Source organism: Aulonocara sp. 'chitande type north' Nkhata Bay, linkage group LG2 (assembly GCF_057382095.1).
Source record: "Aulonocara sp. 'chitande type north' Nkhata Bay isolate Kocher_YH1m ecotype deep benthic linkage group LG2, A_spYH_male_GT1.1, whole genome shotgun sequence".
Classification (NCBI taxonomy): domain Eukaryota; kingdom Metazoa; phylum Chordata; class Actinopteri; order Cichliformes; family Cichlidae; genus Aulonocara; species Aulonocara sp. 'chitande type north' Nkhata Bay.
The window spans coordinates 22,502,288-22,524,135 of record NC_141345.1 but is presented as its reverse complement, the minus strand read 5'-3'; the positions used below and the strand labels follow the sequence as shown (position 1 = coordinate 22,524,135).

General features: G+C 42.3%; 2 protein-coding genes across 5 annotated transcripts in view; both read right to left on the bottom strand.

Moving 5' to 3' along the window:
* Positions 1-1,905: 1,905 nt before the first annotated feature.
* On the bottom strand, positions 1,906-13,662 carry mtnr1c (melatonin receptor 1C). 2 transcript variants are annotated; one of them, XM_086310588.1, is made up of 2 exons: positions 8,789-10,352; positions 1,906-4,630 (listed from the first exon to the last, which is right to left on the bottom strand). In XM_086310588.1, exons 1-2 carry the CDS (start codon positions 8,994-8,996, stop codon positions 3,765-3,767), a joined length of 1,074 nt encoding a protein of 357 aa, XP_086166714.1. In that variant the 5' UTR covers positions 8,997-10,352; the 3' UTR covers positions 1,906-3,764. The 2 variants fall into 2 exon arrangements, with proteins under 2 accessions (XP_086166714.1, XP_086166722.1); XM_086310596.1 differs by lacking the exon at positions 8,789-10,352 and adding an exon at positions 12,714-13,662 and having other exon boundaries at positions 1,907-4,630.
* A 7,052-nt stretch (positions 13,663-20,714) lies between these two features.
* Positions 20,715-21,848, bottom strand: part of neurl1b (neuralized E3 ubiquitin protein ligase 1B) — a 29,554-nt gene continuing 28,420 nt past the window's right edge. For all 3 annotated transcript variants that reach the window (XM_086310557.1, XM_086310567.1, XM_086310575.1), the window contains exon 6: positions 20,715-21,596. In XM_086310557.1, the coding sequence (XP_086166683.1) occupies positions 21,349-21,596 (248 nt within the window). In that variant the 3' untranslated portion in view covers positions 20,715-21,348. The remainder of the gene's footprint in view (positions 21,597-21,848) is intronic.

Below are 21,848 nucleotides of genomic sequence, written 5' to 3'. Positions count from 1 at the left end.
AGAGCTATTAGCCAAAAACTGAGGCATATCTCAGCATGTGTGAAGTGTGTGCTTAAAAGATTTGAGGAAACTGGACAAGTGGAGGATGAAAGAAGTGTCAGGAAAAAAAAACCTACATCCAGCAGATGAGCAGTATCTGAAAGTCATGTCTTTCACAAATACGAAAAATCCTGCAAAGGACCCTTCAGCTGATCCACCTACTGTTCGCTGAAGCCTCATCAGAAATGGTCTCAAGGGAAAGGCGTCTGTCCAGATGCCAGTCTTCAATAAGAGGGGCAGGGAGAAAAGGCTGAGGCATGCCAAATTACACAAGAACTGGACTGAAAATCAGTGACAAGAGGCCATGGATTGGCCTCCCCAGAGCCTGGACCTCAACATTAATGAAGCAGTGTAGGATCATCCTGACAGAGAACAGAACAAAGGTCAGCCAACACCCAAAGAAGAGCTTTGAATGTCCTTCAAGAAGCCTGGGGAACTATTCCTGGAGACTATTTCAAGAAATTACAAGAGAGATTGCCTAAGAGAGTTCAGGCGGTGTTGAAGAATAAAGGTGGTCATACCAGTACTGACTTTCAAGTTTGTTAAATTGTATAAACGCTACTTTTGTCTTATGTACTGTATTTCCATGTACCTGTTTCACATGTTTCTCATAAAATGAAAACAAATGACTCAAGACTTTTTCACACTCCTGTAACTGTGTCTCATTTTGATGGACAGAGATTGCCTGGTGATGCACTTTGTTTATGTCACAGTGAGCAAAATCTGCAAATTGATTTAAACAAAAAAATCTTGGGTATTTGCCTTGCTCTTTAACAGTGATGTGATGCATAATTGGCTAACCAGTGTGACGCAGTGATCAACCTTTCTTCTTTAAGCTCTCTCTCTTTATTAACCTTTTGTTTCAAACAAAATGTGACACTATTATAAGACGCCTTAGGGGACAAGAAGAGAAAATAAACAGCACAGGTTCAAAGGAGCAGAAAAAGCAGAGAATGAAAAGTAGAAGGTGAAAGCAGAGGGAAGAAGGGTGACCAAGCCATCCGTCTGTGACTCTTTGGTTCCGTAGTGAATGCTGTCATTTCCCCTCAAGCCCCTTTAGTCACTCATCTGTGGCCGACCTTGCGCTGCCATGTGGCCTGCTTCTTTTCTTCCACATCACACACACTGATTTGTTAGAAGCAGAATTGAACAGTTTTGTGTCATTTTGCTGCTCCTGAGCGAGTTGACGCCGCCTGGCTCTGTAAGACAGCTTGAGTGCTGAGCCAACATCCCTCGTGAATTCAGATTCCTATTTCTGCATCTGTAATCCTCCACTGACGATTTAAATTAGTCAGACATCAGGAAAACTATTCAAGGTTAGCTGCCTCAAAGCACAGCAGAATGCAAAAGCTGGACAGTCGACCTGTAGATAAATGTGAAACATGCCGGTGATATTTACAAATACCGAGCTACACATGTGTAATTTCTTTAATATTCCAGTAACAGTGCATCATATCAAAAATGTGTCACATTGACATCTCGGAGCCTCCCTGTGAGGTGAACTGCTCAGAGTTTGTTTGCTGGGTGGAAGTTGTGCTGGGAGGCTGTCAGAGCTCATCTTGGCTGGGGTGACATGTGCTCAGGCACCCTTGCACTATCACGAACTACATCTCCTCTTTCCTGATGCTTATCAGGTCCCCCAGGCGTTTTATAAAGAAGAAGCCTAGTTTTGTTTACCATTTGTTCTTCCTCATTGCACAGTCTCCCCAATCTTTAAATCATTTAGGGTCTAAAGGGCGATGCCCAGAGCTTTAAATGTCCTAGTCTGATAGGCATATGAATGCAATGGTTAGAAATAGTTAATAAACAGTCGTGTTTGACAAAGATCTGCCAAAAAGCTATGAGAGAATGTTTTTCAAACAACAAGACATGCTTTGTTGCATTAACAAATAAAAACCCATTGTGATATACTTGCTTTCCCCCCTCATTTCTTCAATTATAACTGGAAGAAAAGCTTCCAAAATTTGTTCCACCGCGTCATTGCTCAGAAGATGAACCCAAGGGTGAAACAGCATCACGGTGAATTAATAAGCCAGTGAAACTGAGGCTGAGATGCTCACTCAGGCTGAAGAAGAAATACGAGGTTTGAGTTAGACTGAAACTGAAATGTGTTTTGGAATTGGCACCTGCCCCAGTTTTAATACTCTTGAGTCACTACCATCCAAATAAGAGCATTAAGTCTTTGGTAATTGATCCATAAAACAGCTTCTGTTTAAACCTAAAATTAGATTAAGGATTCTATTGAATGAAAATAAAACCTTGAGGCTTTTCTATAATTATTACTGTATTTAAGACCCCAAAGACACTGTGGCCATAGAAAATACATTTATTTCATTATCACCATGGTGCTGACATACTCGTAATTGTTCTGTGCAAATAGGCAGTGAGTCATTCTCGTACACGTGATATACACATGCTGGGACTTGGCTTTAAAAGTAGGTCCCTCACCCAAAGAGTATCGGACCTTAAGTGTTCGTGAAAGATTTTGAGAATTTAAGAAAATAATTTTCACAGCTGGCCACTATATACAATCTGAATGTTCCCAGTAATTTGTTCTTTCTGCACTTTTTCCTCCCAGTTTGTTAACCCTTTAAGACCTACCATAGAACCAAGTCCGCCAGAGCTTATATTATATTTTTACATGCTGTGGAGCCATTTTTGGGAGCATTTCAAGTTGCTATACATCAATACAACCATTATAGCCCAGATTTTAATAATATGTATTCATTAAGTGCATAGTAATTACATAAATTGCAAAAAAGTGCAATAAACTACAAAAAAATTGAAAATCGTTTTTGATTTTTTAACATATATTTGTAGTTAGAGAAATTTAAGAGTCTTATCCCTCAAAACTGTAAATAGAAAAAAGTTGCACAAAATAGTTTCCCACCACAGGAAATTTATTTTGAGTGTCTTCATAGTTTTATTTTTGAAATACACCAATTTTTATACACTGCAGGAAAAATGAAAATAAATATTATACTGCAAATTTGCAAAAAAGCAGCATATGCATCAAAATAAACTATTTCCAGCAGTGCAATATGAGTCCTAAGAATCCCAGAAACGACACAGAAAGTCATAAAGTCAAAGATAACTTTTAAAAAGAGCAGTATATGCACTGAGGCCCTGATCGCAAAAAAGACTACATTTCCGCGAAAATGACGTCACTTCTGGTTTCGGGCAGGTAATGGCGGAAATGCAAAAGTTCGCGCTGACGTCTATTCCAACGTAGGAAGTGTTTTGAACAGCTGATCAGATCGGTAAAGCGTGTTTCTGGAATATTATGTTTTTGTTCCTGCAAGCGCTTTTTATGCAGTTTTTGCAAAGCTATATGTGGAAGGAAACCGTGACCGAGGACAAGCTGATGGCATCAGATGTAAGTACAACTCCTCCGGTTTCATATGCAAAAAAAATTTTTGCGCTAGCTTACGTGGTTGCAGTGCTACTGGGATTTAAAAATAGTTACGCATAACAGAGCGTTCCCGCTCCGATCGGCTCTAAAGGGTTAATCTGTCTTGAAACTCACTATTGAACACAAAATACTTATAATTATACAATCGATGTTTGTTCTCAACAGGAGTGCAAAGTGTCCAGCAAGCTGGAAGGAATATGATGGCAGCAGTGTCCTCACCAAACACAAATGCATCTTTACAACATGAAAAAGAAACAGATCCTGAAAAGGCACTCTGTGAATCACAGGACATACCCACGTTCCCGGTAAAAGTTCATACATCTATCTCCGCCACATTATTGTTTGTTATAGCTGGTGAAGGCTTGCTCTTCAGTCCCTCTGTGGCACATCTTGAAGTTTCCGTGAGGAGCAAACGAGGAACGCAAAGAGCGAGGAGAATGGTCTTGTACTCTTTGCGGAAATTTTGGTTGAGCAGTCCATATATGATGGCATTGAGGCAGCTGTTGAAGTACGCCATAAAGTAGCTTGTGACAAAAAGCCACTCGGGTATGTTGGGTGCAACCTTCGGAGGATTTATGGCTACAGCCAGGCCTATGAGGTTCAGGGGGGCCCAGCACACGGCAAACAAGACAAACACCATAAACATAGTCAGGAAGTTCCTCACATCACTAGGTTTCAGTTTGGTCCTTTGCTCCGGTTTAACTCGGTGTTTCACCTGAATGACGAGCACCCATATCCTCATGTAGCAGTAGGACACCACCAGCAGAGGGATCAGAAAATGAATAATCACCACGGAGATAGTATAGTATGAGCTAACGGTCTGAGCAAAGGTGCAGGAGTAGATGCGAGGGTCGTACTGCAGTGAGCCGACGAAGAAGTTGGGAATAGTGGCAATGGCGGTGAGTAGCCAAGTAAAACCCAGGTAGCAGAGCGTGTTCCTCAGGCTATACAGACGATCGTAGTGGAGACTGTGGCAGATGTAGCAGTAGCGATTGATGGCGATAGCCGTGATGTTGAAAATGGAGCCGATAACACTGAGGCCCATGATGAAGCCGCTGACCTGGCAGTGCAGGTCACCCATAGTCCAGTCATTGTGAAAGATGGCTGTCAGGACCAGTGGATAGGGGTACAGCGCCACCACCAGGTCTGCCACAGACAAACTCACCACAAAGATGTTGCCTAAAGAAAAAGAAAAAAAAGGAGGTTATGAAAACTGACAAAATGTGACCAAAAGAGAAGGTAAAATATGCAGGATCATGTTTGTAACTTTGCTTATTGGGACAGTGGAGGCTTGACTGTGACTTTCCCTTGATTAATAATGTGTTTCATCAGTAAACAGGGTTTTTCTCCTTAATCTAACCATGTAGTTTTAGCATTTTAGCCAAACAAAGAGTGATAGAAAAGGTCAAATTCACAACCAAAGTCAAATAAAAGTGCATAAAAGCAGCGATACATGCATCTGGTTTTTGCACATTCCCCATGTTAGGAAACCTAGCTAGAGAGGTATCCAGGTGCACTGGGAGTTAATGCTTAAGGGGTATAACCCTTCATGCATGAAAACATGATCCTGGTGTTAGTATTTCATGAGCTGGGAGCAAGAATCTCTACATCCTTTTCATACTACATTATTTTTTATTGCCCCAATCTGGATCCAGGCCCATACTGAATTCTCTGTGTATGCTAATGCTGCTAGGTGTAGACGAGCGGTCTAAATGGGTCCAGCTGGAAAAATATTTTAACTACTAGGAAGCTGATTGCTGTGAAATTTGTCACACTGCAATATTTCCTAATTGGCACTTATTGGTCATTATATTAGGCACACCTGTTCATATGCTCATAAATATAAATATATGGTCAATGGCAGCAACTACATCTACACATTTAGACATGGTCAAGAAAGCTGCTGACGTTCAAGCATCAGAATGGAAAAGAAAGGCAATTTTAATGATTTTGATGGTGTTGGTGTAGTGGTGTGGGGAATTATTTCTTGACACACTTAGTGCCCTTTAGTGCCAACTGAAAATCATCAAAATACCACAGCCTACCTGATTATCGTTGCTAGCCATGTCTTTCTCGTTATGAGCACAGTGTGCCATCTTCCAAAGGCTGCTCCCAGCCACAACGTTCCATGTCACAAAGCTCAAGTCATAGAGCTCAATCCAGCAAAGCACCTTTGTGGAACAGGGGATTTCTATCCTGAATCTGTGGCGCTATCATGTCAATATGAACTAAAATCTCTAAAACTAAAATGTTCCAGAACCTTGTTGAATCTATGCCACAAAGCATTAAAACAATTCTTAAGACAAAATAGGGTCCAAAGCTGTACTAGCAAGACATTCCCTAGTATATATAGTTTTTATTTTAACAAATATTCGGTGAATTCTCTGGATACTCATGTCCCTTGCAAAGACAAATTATAACTGACTTTTCATGGAGCCCCATCATCAGCTCAACCTATTTTGTCCTGTACTTTGATTAAGCCCAGATTTAGTCAATTTAGCTAGTGTGAGCAAAAGGTTATCTCCCTATGGGCAGGTCCATCCCAATAATATGCTCTTCGCAGTATAATAATGCTTCCTCGCTCCTGGGAAAATGCAGTCACATACTTAGAACGCAGTTAAAGTACATATCAACAAGGACGCGGGTGGTTTCGGGGTCCGATTACATCCAAACAAGCCCCCATCCTCCCGAGGTCAGAGCTGATTCTGGTGTGACACTGGATCTCCTCAGATGACATGAGTTATAGAAAATGACATGTGATGTTGTTACAGTGCAGCTGTTCTGGGTGGGGAAGAATAAAACAATAAATCAAATTGTAAAGTCAGATAAGAAGACAGATAAGAACAAGATACGCTGGCGCCATAACGCAATTGTGTTGGTTTTGCAAAATAGGGATTAACCTTGTGTGAGGTTAGAGTAAATGTGCAATATGTTAAGGACAACATAAAGCTGTTGTTTTGCAGCCAATAGATCGAGTTGGTCCATCTTTTTTAGAGATTAAGCGCTTTAGTGTATGTTAAAATGCTGAGTGACAACTTATGAAGCCAGAATGTAAAAGGAGCAAAGCTCTTGCTTGATCAGGCAACAGCTGAAACAACAGCGCTGGAAGTGGATTTGAAACACATGTGGCCATCAATCCGCATTCAGGTCCTGTTGTAATCTCTGCACGCCAACATGGCTGCGTTATGTTGTTTAGCAACCGGTCTAATTTCATTTCACTCCTGGAACTTTATTCAAACGGTGTGCTAACGAAGCAGACAAAACAAACAGGGGCACAGAATATTTAAAGTTTCATGAAGAAGAAAATCAGATGGTTGATTTCACCATTTCCCGCCGATCTGGAGTTTTTACAGACAAGTCAATTTTCCAAGTCACTAAAACGGCACCAGCCGTCGCTCAAGCCTGCTGGGACAAAAATAAAACGCATTTGTTCTTCATCCTTGAGTCAGCTCAGTGGGCAAATCTGTCAGATTGCATTTGTGATGCTCCCAGTGCTCGCTCTGTGCTCTTGTCATTGTGCAGAGGTTTGATTCCTCGTTGACATCACACGGCTCCTCCGTGTGTGTGTGTGTGTGTGTGTGTGTGTGTGTGTGTGTGTGTGTGTGTGTGTGTGTGTGTGTGTGTGTGTGTGTGTGCCGGCTGGACGGGGCACGGTCCGGCCAGCTCACTCTGGCTGAACCCTCTTACTCGCTTATCATCAGGAGGATGAGGTAAGTGCTAAAACACCGCTGAGAGGATCGCTGTGGAGCGGCCAGATGACTGTCTCTGTTTTGTTGGCATCGATTATTCAAACCCTGGACGAACCATTACCTCTCTACCTCGGTTTAATTAACCGACTTGGCCGGCGATGATGCTCATGACACCCAAACTCACAGCACTCAAGACCGCTCTGTCAAACAGAGATGTTCACACACGGATACGAGAACGGAGTCGACGTCTTTGGGAGCTATAATTACCAAGTGTTGAATAGACCTTAACCTGAATGCTGATTGGTTACAGGCCATTAGGGACAGCTGACACGCAGCCTTCGACTTGTCCTACACCGCTCTGCAGTGATCTGATTTTGCACTATGCGCGCACAAAAAACTTGTGAAACAAGCGAAATGTTGCATCAGATTAACTGAGACTTCTGTCCCGAGAAAGCCGCGCAACCGCCCAGTGAATTTCCCCAGTGTGAGACTCTGTCATATTTTTCTGGTGAATGAAACATAAATTGAAACAGCGCATCACAGGGCACAGTGTCAGAGAGAAACTGGATATTTGTCATCGCTTCGTTCCAACCTGGCGGTTCAGAGTAGTAAAACAACGTGGGAAATAAAACAATGTATATATATATATATTTTAAAAAAAAGAGAGTGTGTGTATGTGTCTGGGGGGGGGGGGAAGCTGGAGCAATACAGAGTTACATTATGAAGATGCGGGCAAACGCAAGCAAACAAACCGCAAGACAAAACAAAAAAGGGCTGCCGGTCGATTTGGTTTTCAATCTCACTGCTACGCATGTGAATCTCTGGGGTGCGTGTTCCTATTTCAAATCCACCATCTGTACCCCATCACTCTCACTGCTCATACTGGAAACTTGATTTACTAAGCTTTAATTCACCCGACTATATTTATACACCTTCTGAGGAATTCACCAAGACATGCAGAAGGGTTTGGCAGTGCCTGAATCCATCTGAACGTCAGCAACGCAAGGCTTATTACTGCCAGAGCATACCCCGAATATAACTGCATTCAACTTAGTAAGTCGTAATCATAAATAAGCAAGAATAACCTTTTGGCAAGGACACGGGCGCTGATGAATTAGTAGTGGCGACTTCGTGACCTCGTTTTCGTGAGGCTTTTCTGGCCAGAGAGGCCCCAGAATGAAACTTAACATTAAACTGACATGAGCTGCCTTTTGGTGATACAGCCCGCTATGAGCCTGGTCAAAACCATCATCATCATCATCATCATCATCATCATCATCATCATCGCCAGGGCCCATCTACCAATCACAGGCCGTATGTCTGAGATAGGAAAAAACGCAGCAGCCTGGAGTTGAAAAGGGCATAAAAGAGGATCACTGGTACACAAACATCGTCCAGTGCAACAGGATTTCAAGGTAGGGTGAAAAGTGGTCATTTTAAAGAAGCCTCTTCCTGTCCGAGATGGATGAGCTGCAAATATGAGATTACATTTCCAGGTGTGGCTTAGCAAGATGATTAACCCTTTACAGCCGATCGGAGCGGGCACGCTCTGTTTTGCGTAACTATTTTTAAATCCCGGTAGCTCTGCAACCAAGTAAGCTAGCGCAATAATTTTTTTTGCATATGAAACTGGAGGAGTTGTACTTACATCTTATGCCATCAGCTTGTCCTGGGTCACAGTTTCCTTCCACATATAGCTTTGCAAAAACTGCATAAAAATCACTTGCAGCAACAAAAACATGATATTCCAGAAACACGCTTCGCCGATCCATCAGCTGTTTGTAACACTTCCTATGTCCATCAGCGCGAACTATCACATGACCGCATGACCTGCCCGAAACCGGAAGTGACGTCATTTTGCGGAAATGTAGTTTTTTATGATCGGGGCCTTATGAGCTTGTGTTTTACTTGTTATGTGTTTTAAAAAGTTATGTTTGACTTTATGACTTTCTGTGTCGTTTCTGGGATGCTTAAGACTCATATTGCACTGCTGGAAATAGTTTATTTTGATGCATATGCTGTTATTTTGCAAATTTGCACTATAATATTTATTTTCGTTTTTCCTGCAGTATATAAAAATTGGTGTATTTCAAAAATAAAACTATGAAGACACTCAAAATAAATTTCCTGTGGTGGGAAACTAGTTTGTGTAACTTTTTTGTATTTACAGTTTTGAGGGATGAGCCTCTTAAATTTCTCTAACTAGAAATATATGTTAAAAAAACAAAAACGATTTTCAATTTTTTTGTAGTTTATTGCACTTTTTTGCAATTTATGTAATTACTATGCACCTAATGCAGACATATTATTAAAGTTTGGGCTATAATGGTTGTATTGATGTATAGCAACTTGAAATGCTCCCAAAAATGGCTCCACAGCATGTAAAAATATAATATAAGCTCTGGCGGACTTGGTTCTATGGTAGGTCTTAAAGGGTTAAAATAATCTAACAATGCCCCACGACCATGCTGGAAAACTTAATATCATCTGCTCGGGGGGCATGTTTAATGGAGCGTGCTAAGTGATATTCTCCGTGGATCTGTGCTGTCAATTTGAATTGGGTTCTGGTTTGAGTCACTCAAGTCCACTGACTCAATTAAACCCACCCACCCCTACTCCTGTGGACGCTGAAGTGTCTAGGTTTTATTCATGACCGTGGAGCAGCTGAGGAGGGTGCAATGCATGATTTAACAAAAACTCAAGTCCATCTTCAACTCTCACTACACCCCCCCCACACACACACACACACACACGACCTAGAGTTCGCACGGCACGGCAGGGCGCAAACTACACGCGCATGCGCAGCGTGGGATCTCTTCCTCCATCTACTTCCCTCTCATCCTTTTCTTTTTCCAACCCTCTTTCTCTCTCGCTCTCGCTCTCTCTCTTTCTGTCTGTGCCGCACTACTCTTTCTCTCTCCCGAAAGCATTTTGTGAGTGTATTTTTAGTATGGTTAACCCCCAGTGGAGAAGCGTAGTGTTAACACCCCATTGGCAGTCCTATAAGTGCCATGCTGTACACTTTGAGGATCTGGTGGATACGCCCTGTTACATTTGCGCACTTTGAAAGACCCCCTGGAAACCTGATACAAATGAAACATAAGGTACCAGATCTCGCCCCCAAGATGTTTCAGCACTTAGAATGTGAACCTCGTGCTTCCATGTACATGACTGTTTGTTTTTTGTTTTTGGGTGTGTGTTGAGGGGTTAAATGGTGGAGAGTGTGTGTGTGTGTGTGTGTGGGGGGGGGGGGGGTATATCGAGGAAGCGTGCAAAGCGAGTGTGTTGAAATGAAACAGAGCGGAAAGGTCCTGCTGCTGCTGTGTGAGGAAGCGAACCAGCTGTCTGAATAATGTGTAATGGAGAGATAGGATGTTTTCAGCACCCCGCCTGACACATCTATATCTGAGTGCGTGCTTTTATATATGTATGTAAACCTTAAACTTAGACTCCTTGCGAGGCCTAAAGAGTGACGCTGCATGAAATCGTATATGCAGGCCCTGCGCAAACAAGCAAACAAGAAGGGGCCCGTGTATAAAGCTACAGCTGTTCTTTAGCTGTGTCCATGCTTCCCTTTTGGAAACTGTACAATTAAACATTCATACAAAGCGAGCCAAACCTATAAATAGCTTGTTAAGAACAGAGAGGAGATTGTTGATAGGCTAACGGCAGCAACAATTTCAGTCACTTAAGGACACACGTGGAAAAAAAAAAGCAAAGCGATAGCAGGATGGGCTCTGAGCTTCCACTGGAGTTTCAGGCTTCTATTCATACATGCGAACAAACCGAGCAGCACAACTGTGGGGAGGACTCGCGTGTGACTAGATATGTCAGCAAGCCCAATTAGAGCAGGGGAACACCGGCGCGAGGTCTGTAATCAGTGCAGTGCGCATGGTCCACCAGCCCAAGGTGGACTCTTGAACAGGCCATTTAGTCCTGGCCTGTTGTTTGAGATCAGTGGACTGTGCCATTATTTATTTATTTGTCTTTGCCAAGCAGATAATCAAATTATTCTCTGGGATCCTCAACTTCTTGCCAAAATGGCTTTGGGCTGCTGTAAAACGGGTATGTTATGTAATGTATTTGAAATTGTAAGTAAAGCCTTGTTATCCCCAACACTGACCTAATCCCGCTGCCTCATTAGCATGCTCCATTAGCATTTTGTTGTGATCGCAAGGTTTACTGTGTTTTTTCGCTCGGGCTCAGAGGGCGTCCTTCGCTTTACTTTGAGCCGCGGAGCTGCTGGGTATAATTGCCTGGGTGCACGCTGCTTTCTCCTCCAGACCTTTAAGTTCAAAAACAGCAGAGTATCAGATGCACCGCGTGCGTTGCTCTCTGATATGTAGTCAGCCTCTGCAGGACATCTCGATGTTCTATTCTGCACTTTTTTTAAATTTTTAGTAGGGAAAAAAATCACGAGATCCGGTCAATCAAAGCAAAATAGGCTCCTGTGTCCACGCATCTGTTGCACAGCTGCCTCTCATGCCATAAACTCTGTAGGGTTTCAGGATCTTTACTGCTCAGTCTGTCCTGTGGCTGAGGAGGTGGGTCGATTACTGCTCATGTGTTTCTATGCCACACAATATTGGCTACTATACAGCTTTTACAAGTTTATTTACAGAGAGACACGACAAACTAGTAATGACTGCCAACATTTACTAACAAGAGACTATTATTTGTCATCCAAGAAAAAAGTGGGAGCAAATCATGAGAATATCTCTGCATATCATCTTTTCCTTTCCAAGAAGGATGTACTAGTTTTTTGAAAAGTTTCTTATTCTGGCTGATTAATGACGGGGGAACTAAACCCTGCTCCTCCAGTGCTTAGATGAAAAGGCACATTGAAGAATATTGGTGCGCAAAACATAAAATGCAACTCATTTATGAAAACAGATAGTAGGAGACAAACAGCACCAGTCACTGGAAATGACAGTGGCTTCTCAGTGGCCATTAGAAACTGCAGGCTACAAGATAAAAGGGACAGCTGAAAGATAATGCTACTATTGCCAATGAGGAGAAGGGACACAAAGGTAGCCATGATAAATGTTAGCTTTACCTTCTCTCTGCTGTCTGAACATTTCAAATGTAGCCCACAAAGGATGAGGAGGAGGGTTGTGTGTGGCATGAACTGTGTGCAAAGCAACAAAGAAACCATACAACGGCGTCTCTCACCTTGGCTGCTCATCGACACCTGATATAAGGAGGGATGTGATTTATCAGGGATGGAGAAACCAGCAAGGTTACAGCCAAATGGAGGGGAGAGTGTGTGCCATTATTTATGAAGAGATATGAAGGCAGGCAGGCAGGCATGCAAGGCTGTGGAAACTCTGTCACAGTGAGGCTGGAGGTCCACTTCAGATAGCAGTTTGATTGTTGAGGGGGTGTCACAGGCCACACAGTGCATTACATAATTTTAGTTATGAGTGAAGGCAGGAAAGAAAGCTCACTGAGAGAGAAGTTGTTTTGCCTTGCTTGATAAATTCAGCTGGTAAAGAATTCACACGGGTTCTTTTATTTTGAATAGTTAGCATCAATATAAGGAATAACTTCCTGCAATCCTCTGTGCGTCTCACCTGGGTTCCGTAGCTTTTTGTTCCTGTACACGGACAGGATGACGAGGACGTTTCCCAGGATGTCTACTACGATGGTGAAGATCAGCACGCTGGCCAGCGCAGTGGACACTCCAGCCGAGGTAGCGTTCAGCCCGCAGTCGCTCTCATTCCGCAAACAGCTCGAACCGTTCACATCCTTCTCCTCTACATCCATCTCCTCCACCACCTCCTCAGGATGCAGCTGCCATGGTGGGCTTACAAGTGTTCAGATGAAAATTTGAAATTAAGAAGAAGAAGAAGAAGCACAAACCAAAAAGGCAAAATGACTTCACGGGAGGGAGTCTTGAACTTATTTGCGCATGAAACCACACTCCTCTGACTGTGGAATACTAGGAGGCTCAGAGGACGCGAGTCCTGACATGATCTTTAGAATAGTCACACGCTTTGCCCATCCTAGGGGAAGTATGAGGTGAGAAAGGTTGGGAAAGCTCGAGTTTCACGGCGGCTCTGAGTGCGGTCAGTCACACAGGCTCCTGCTGCGCGCCGCTCCAATCTGACAGGGTAGCTCTTCCAGGAGGCATGTGAGCGCTGTCCTGTGCGTAATGGAAATCCGAGGATGCAAAAGCGTGCGCGCACAGAGCAACACGGAGTCTGATGGCTCTGAGAGCACTGTGAGCAACACAACCTGCGTTCAACTTAAATACTGAAGCTCACCACTTAAAAAAAATAAAAATAAAAAAGCTGCCAGAATAAAGACTGGGGTCTGTTTCAAAATCTATAAATATACTCTGCCTCCTTAACCGCTGTGGTGTGCCATTCTTGCTGAATAACAACTCGTGTGATCCAAATGGAGACGCGGGCTGTGGAGAATCGTGGCCAGGGAAGTGCTGCTTATTTTCTAATCTGAAAACACGAGGAACTGTGACTAGCATATTCATCGTGGAGCCAATGTGACACATGATTTGTAAGAGCCTTTATTTTGAGAGCATCCAGAGGATCGAGAGAACATCCATGTGCATGGAAATGGCGCCTTCATGTGTCCAGAAGACATTCTTACAGTCAGATGCATACAGAGAAACAGAAGCTAATGATTTCTAGAGATATAATATATATTTTTATATATATATATATTTATATATACACACACACACACACACACACACACACACACACACACACACACACACCCCTTAGTTGCCCAAATCGATTTGTGCATTGACGTAGCCTACCTATGTTATAGTCTAAGAGCTCTATAGAATGTTCTGAAGAGTATCATAAAAGTGGAATGAATATATATAATGTATACAAAGTCTCACATTTGGTCACATTTCCCCTGCAGTGCACTTGAATTTGTGTCCCTTTAGATGTGGAGAGAACGGGTGCAGTTTGCGATCAGTGTGTCTGTACGCATGAGGTGATCACAGGATGCCAGAGGGTGCAGAGTGGAGGTTTGAGCAGCTGAGGCTGAGCTCTGTCCTGACCATACGCTGACCACACAATGGCAACTCTTCTTGTTTTTTCCAGCTAAGTGTGACCCGTGGTAGGTACCTATTTAAAATAGGACAGAGCCGTAGGCGCACAGTCAGTTTAAAAGTGTTTAATTTTAAATACAAAATAAAAGAAACAGTGTAACAGCAGCACCTAAAAACCAATTAAAAACGTTACCTTATTAAAAAAAACGATAAGACTGTACGATTGCCCGTGAGGCAGAACAAGCGCTGCGGAGAACAGTTTAAAAACAAATCGACATAGCACACAGGTTAAAAATGGACGGCAACTCACACATGACCCCAAATGGGTAAAACACTATAGAAAAAAAAAAAAGGCAAATCTTCGGTGCCGTCTTCACTCGGGCCCCCCGCTGTGCATGCAAGAGCGGGGAGACAAAAAAGGATTTGTTTTCCCTGCAGCGCCTTCACCGCCTGCGAATCAATATCTGTGGTGCCTACTGATACAGAAAAAGTAAAACAAAAAACCAAAACCATCGACAGCCGCAGCAGTCAGTCTGTCGGCTTACACCAGTTTAAAACAAATTAAAACACACTGATGTGTCGGGTCCTTTGCCCGCAGCCAGAAATCCACCTGGCAAAGCAGCAGCTCGGTACTCTGTGAATAAAAGGCAGGAGATCACTAGCTGGACAATAAAACACAGGAATATTCCTCCACTGAATTGGTTTTGTTACCTGTCCACAAGTTCGTGTCACACCCTAAAAAATGTGGGTCAGTGGCGATGAAGTCCACTATACCGTTCTCACGGGAGCAATGTTTCCCACCTACAAGGGTGCAAATAACTGTAAACCTCTGCCAACAGCCAGAGCTCAAGTGGTACATTTTTGTGTAACCTACCGTTCTAACAGAAGTTTAGGGGAAGACCCGTATCAGACTTTCGTAGTTAAGAAACACCAACTTGCCCAACTCGGACCAAGCACTCGCAGTTTCAGGTTTGCAGAGGAATACCCAATTGCCCACACCTGCGCTTATGAAAGGAGCGAAGATCAGCTCCGCCCACCAGGGGTGGTCCCACGTCTCCAGGTCTCACCTGTCACATTCGGAAATATACATGATGTCATGTTTTTCATATTTGCATTGTATTATTTTGCTTTTAAACCTGTGTTATTGTTTACGCTGATGCATTTTACTGCCTAACTAAGCACTGGAAGCCCCCTTACAAATTCTGTCACCGCTATTGGTCCTCTACAAAACCAGTAGCAGAGGCATTTAGTTCATGCACACACAGAGACCTGCAGCACCAAATGTTTTTATCACAGAACAGTCTGTCCCACCTCAAGATTATAATTAAACTAATCAGTAGCTTTTGGCTGTGGAGCTCCCCTCACTCTCCTCAGCTCATTCTTATTCAAGGTGTGTCGCTTCCTTCTCAAAACCATATCGTTAGCTTCATAGCATAAGTGCCTAAGTCATTGACTTAGTCAAATGACTTAGGCAATTATGCTATGAAGCTAACGATATCGAAAAAAAGACCTCAGATATGTCATTGCTACGTGACTGGCCTGGGGAAAACCGTATAGCTCATATAAAATGCTGTGTGACTCGCCGCACATGTCCCCAATCTGCTGCCAGATGCGAATCAGAGTTCAAAGTGATGGATTTATGAGCAATGCCCAAAACAGCACAAAAGTTCACTCAGCAGCTACAAACCTACTGAACAGTAAAAGGACAACAAACAAACAAAAAAACTTTATAAGCCAAGTTCCTCAACCAAAAAAAACTTCTCACCTCTGCTAAACCACTATGAGATGCTCCGTATTTACAGTGTACTGCTACACAAAGCTAAAGTCTCGACTACCAATCAAATCCACATTTTGCATAGTTTCCCTGCTCGTGACAGAAAATCTCTCATGACAGTGAACTCAACTAACTGCTGGCTTAATGGTGGGAGTGGCAGGGATGAGGAGAGGGGCTGCGGTGGAAGTCAGCTTGAGTTAAAAAGGCTGCTGTCCTACATTTCTTCAATCCACAGGCAGCTAGCTCTTCAAAATGGAACAATCACAGCGCCCCACCTGCTTCAGCATCAGACACACAAACACCCACACACTCTCAGCGAGAAGGCGAGAGAGATCTACGCAGATATAAAATCACAGCATCTCCACACCTGAGAAATGTCAGTCAGTAAGGGTTGAACAGATTGTCAGTCTTTTTTAAACCCTTTCCTACAAGTGAAATTCCTGAAGCGACAAGCAGATGAGGTGTTCAGCATCTGAGTCAGTAACACAAAAGGAGTTTCCACTTGGGGTGGATGGGGACAAGATTGGACCCAAGGTGCACTTGGAAACATTGCAATCTCAGTAAGGCCGAGGCCTCTTTCTCAGTCCAACTGGAGCGTATATCCAATATCCACTACTGAACCGTCAACCTTCTGCTGTACTGGCTAGTTTTGCACTGAACTGAATGTGTCAGCTTGATGCAGCGGCAGACTGAAAGTACTTCTGAACTGACAGTTTGCATCAGCGTGAATGTTGCGGGTATGAATGGTGATGCTTTTAAGCCAACTGTGAAGCATTTACTTAAAAGAAACAGACCAAAAATGCAGACTCAGTGGAGGGATTTATACTACCCACTTTTATGACAACATTTTAATAATGCTTTATATCCATAGATGTGAATAAATCTAGGATTCATAGCTGAAAGTATTTCAAATTCCTAAACATAGAGGCTTTGTGTCTCACTTGCACTGACGTGAGAAGCTCCCAATATGATGCTGCTGAAATTAACAATGATGTCTCAGTATGGAGACTCTGAGTTATAAGCCTGAACTATATCTGTGTGACTGCAGAAAAAATTGCCCTAAAAGTGAAAGAAAGAAAAACATGTTCTCCAGTGGTCACTTAAATATTTGCTGCACTTAGAGACAGTGCACAAGAGAGGTGAAGAAGAGAGTGTAGGCAGGGTGGAGTAGGTGGAAACAAGTGTCAGGGGTGATCTGGAACAGCAAGAGCGATAGGGAAGGTTTACAAGACTTTACTGAGACCTGCTGTGATGAAAAAGAGGAGCTGGAGGTGGCAGAGTTGATGATGTTAAGGTTTTTATTGGAAGGGGTTATTAGTGCTGTGCCATACTGCAAATTATGATATCAATCAGATAGCAAGTAAATACAGGGCCAGTATTGCTCATAACACTACAGATTCTTTTGACTTATAAAGGCAGCTCATGTAGGGGATGAATAATCATTTTTTATTTGCAAATTAATGACGATTCATCAATTCTGAACACATTTTAATGACCACTAAATAACTGTAATGTTACTTTCCACAATAATTAGCTAACACAACAAAACACACCGTTCTGCTTTTTGTGTATTTTTAAACTGTCTTTTTTTGGACTTTTTTTTGAGACCTGGAAATGTACCTGTCTCTAAAGGACTTTGGATACCAAACCTAGAGGATAGAAAGAAACTATCAAGTCTATCATGCCAGTACCAGCTTTGATATTGATACTATCAATCCGCCCTCCTCTAATGGACAAGATTAGAAATGAGTACATCATAGGGACAGGTCAGGTCTAGGGCAGTTGGAGGCAAAGTTTGAGAGACATAATATTGACATTAAATATGGAGCTTCCAGCCAGGAGGACATGAAGGCCAAAGAGAAGACTCCTGTATGTAGAGAAGGAAGACATCCGGAGTGTTGATGAGTCAGAGGAGGATGCTGGAAATAGGATGAGATTAAGGCAGATGATCTATGATGACCCCTAAAAAAGCAGCTGAAAGTGGAAGAATAAGAGAGTGGCTGTAGGGTCAGGTAAAATGTAATAAAAATGTCAGGTCTGCGGGGGGTAAAGAGAGGGAATGTGACTATAATATGCACCATGGAGCCAATGTGACACACAAAATAATATTGGCATCAACTCCCCAAATAGAAGTCAGAGAAGCTGACACTGTGGACTTTCAGGAGTCAGACTTGTTTTCATCCCCAAAAACGCTTCAGGCTCTGCAGCAGGTCTGATCAAAGCAAGTTTTTGGTAGTCTGTTTTGCTTGACTGTAAAAGTCATCACATATTTTAATATTCTACAGTGTCATTCATTATAGAGGAGGAAGCCAAAATTCAGCCTGGAATAAAAGGCTCCCACTACCATTAAGAGAGGCCAGGCTTTAAAAAGACAAATACCTCTTTACAGTCTCTCTTTCTCTCCACACACACACACACACACACACGTTGGGGGGTCATTGTCCTGATGAAAAATAAATGATGGTCCAAGTATATGAGATGGGATGGCATGTCGCTGCAGCATGATGTGGTAGCCATGCTGGTTCACTGTGCCTTCAATTTTGAATAAATCCCCAACAGTGTCGCCAGCAAAGCACCCCCACACCCTTACACCTCCTCCTCCACGCTTCACTGTGGGAACCATGCATGTAGAGACCATCCGTTCACCTTTTCTGCGTCACACAAAGATACGCCAGGAGGAACCAAAGATCTCAAATCTGGGTTCATCAGACCAAAGCTCAGATTTCCACTGGTTTAATATCCATTCTTTGTGTTTCTTGGCCCAAACAAATCTCTTCTGCTTGTTGCTTTTCCTTAGTAGTGGTTTCTTAGTAGCTATTTGACCATAAAGGCCAAATAGATGTGTCTGCTACTGGAACTCTGTGTGACATTTATCTGGGCTCTAATCTGAGGTGCTGTTAACTTGCGATTTCTGAGGTTGGTGATGAATTAATCCTTAGCAGCAGAGGTGACTCCTTAGCCTCTTTTCCATTAGTACCGACTCAGGTCGACTTGGCACCATTCACCACAGTTTTTAGGGTTTTCCTTTAGGTTATAGTACCTAGAACTTAGGGTGACCAAATTTGATTTCCAAAAAAAGAGGACACTTGGCCCAGTCATGAAGAACTTAAAGTTTTCTTTAAACAAACAGTTAAACACATTTAAACGACATCTTCTCTGTGCGGTTAATGAATGGTGAAATAAAAAATGTCATATAGGCTTTTACAAGTCAAGAAGTGCAAAAAGAAAAAGAGGACCGTTAGTCACCCTACTAGTACCAAGAAAGTTTTTTAGTACCTGCTCACCGCTGCTCGGTTCTAAGTGATATGGGCAGGTACTAAAGTGTGACATCATCAGACTGCATGCCACCGATTGGCTGATCAGTGGCATCACTCGATGAGTCATGAGAAGGTCTTGTTCACAAAAATTAAAACCCCCACTTTTTAAAACCCAGCAACAGGAGAAATGGCTACAAAAACAAAACAAAAGAGTGTCTTGGTCTTCCTTTCCTGGGCCGTCCTCATGTGAGCACATTTCAGCATAGTTCTTGATGGTTTTTTCAACTGCACTTGTGGACACAGTCAAAGTTTTAGCAATTTTCCAGGCTGACCAACCTTCACTTCTTAAAGTAATGATGGACTGTCGTTTCTCTTTACTTAGCTGTTTGGTTCATGCCATAAAATAAATCCTACAATTGTCAAATAGGGCTGTGAGCTGTGTACCAACCTGACTTCTGCACAACACAGCTGATGGTCCCAACCCCATTAAGGAGGCAAGAAATTCCACAAATGAACCCTGACAAGGCACACCTGTGAAGTGAAAACCATTTCAGGTGACTACATAATGAAGCTCATTGAGAGAAGGCCGAGGGTTTCCACCACTGTCAACAAAGCAAAGGGTGGCTACTTTGAGGAATCTAATATATAAATATATTTAAAGTTATTGTTATTTCCATATATCTTGTTTCATATTATCTATCTATCTATAAATGTAGATATTTTGTGTATTCTAAAATGCCTTTATACTTTGAATATACCCTAACCATAGCTTCTCTGTCTGGTTTGATCACTGGTTAACATATAGTTGCAGCAACATTAGCTTTTATTTGATGTGAGCTGCTTGACTGTAACTACATTCTCTGGCAACTTCTGAGAAAATCATGAACATTTGGCCCAACTTACAGCATTTGATTTTCAGCCACTCCAAAACAAACCCACAACCATAAACCCATAAACTTGTGATTTTTAAACTATGAGCTTCTGGCTAACCACTTACCAACAAGGTTCATATTTATATACCCATGACAGAGCTGGAGAGTAATTAGCATCTCACTGATGTCATGTCCACAGTATAACCACAGCATTACACATGTGCTGTTCTCCAGGCTTTCTGAAGTTTTTCAAAGTTTTTCTTTGGTTCCTTTTTCGCTCGTTTTCTGTCCAGTCCTTCTACCTGACCATTTCAGAGGAATGTTTGGTTTGGTTTCTTAAGGCACCACACACTGATCAATAGATTTATAGCAATAAATGACTGCACCTACTTCCCATTTTCCTAGCAAAATATAAAGAAATTAGGGGTGTCTCAAGACCTTTTGTACAACAATTTGTAAAATCATAAAAATTTCTATATACTATAAACGTTTCTGCAATATTAAACAATAAAAAGTATAATGTAATGCTATACAAAACTACATTTCTACAAACTGAACTCTGATTACACAACCTCATCAGATGATGGGTGCTTATAAAAAAGTTCTGTATAAGTGTTAATAAGAAAGGCGACACACTTAAACACACTTAAATCATTTTATTAATCTCACGTTGTGCAAAGCCGGGTCCTTTCTATTACACTTTTCAAACATTCAAATCCAACACACTCATATATACTAGAACCTTCTTTCTACCTACTACTACAACTTTTATTGCATAAATTCTGTGCCCTTTCCCACCACAAACTTTTAGTACTGTACATTGGAAATATGGCTAGGATTGTTAGTATAATTACTTGGACACATTATGTGACAAAAATCTAAGGCACTAGAAGTCATAGACGATGGTCCGCATATTCTGCTAAAGCACACATAATTCTAGGACGATGACGATGACAAACGAGAAATTCAGGAGAGGCTTTTTCTGCTCAACGAATAGATGTGACATCACATGGGAAATACAAAACGGGAGCACGGGTTTCATCTCTTCTTTCATAGCCAGAACCCAGGTGCTCATGTATGGATACTGTGTATTAAAAATGAGCCTCAACACAGTTCAGTCTGTCTCAAGATATAAAATCTGATAGGCACAGTTATGTCCTAGTGTGGCTAATCTCCAGTTGAGATCAAGATCCATGTACACGTGTACAGCAAAGCCTGAGAAGGAGCAACAGGTGGTATCCCACAGCGGAAGTCACCTCACCTGTTTGAACTTTTGAGCCATCACGGCCGATATGTTTTGATAACATCTTTGATAGGCCTCCGGCATATCGGACAGCAGGCATTAATCTGTCTTTTCAACTTGAGCCCGCAGTCGTTGCACAGGCACATATGTCCGCAGGTGTAGATAACTGTGTCGACCTCTTGGTCAAAGCAAACGGTGCATTCTCCGTTTTTTCCTGCAGAGGGCAGTTCTGAGGCAGTGAGAGCCGGAGAGGTGGGAGGACTGAGAGGCGAGCTGGGAGCAGTCACTGGAGAAAAAAGCAAGAAAACATATGTGGGTATTTTAAAAAAGAGCAGACATGGGTGCATGCAGACAGATACCTTTAGGTCATGTTGTTATAGGAAGAAAATTCCAGGTTCAGATCAGCACTACTACTACTTTTATTCATTTGTGAATGAGTTAGTTTTATGTCTACTTTTACATGCCTTTTTAATTTATGAGCCAGTCTTAATCTGAGACCAAAATATTTGCTAAATTATCAATGCTTAATACAGCAGCA

Excerpts from the sequence above, each read along its gene's own strand:
- mtnr1c (XM_086310588.1), bottom strand. The coding sequence starts at position 8,996 with ATGACGTCACTTCCGGTTTCGGGCAGGTCATGCGGTCATGTGATAGTT. Across the intron at positions 4,631-8,788 it reads ACAAGCTGATGGCATAAGAT|GCAACATCTTTGTGGTGAGT; the intron begins GTAAGTACAACT and ends CTTTTTCTTTAG.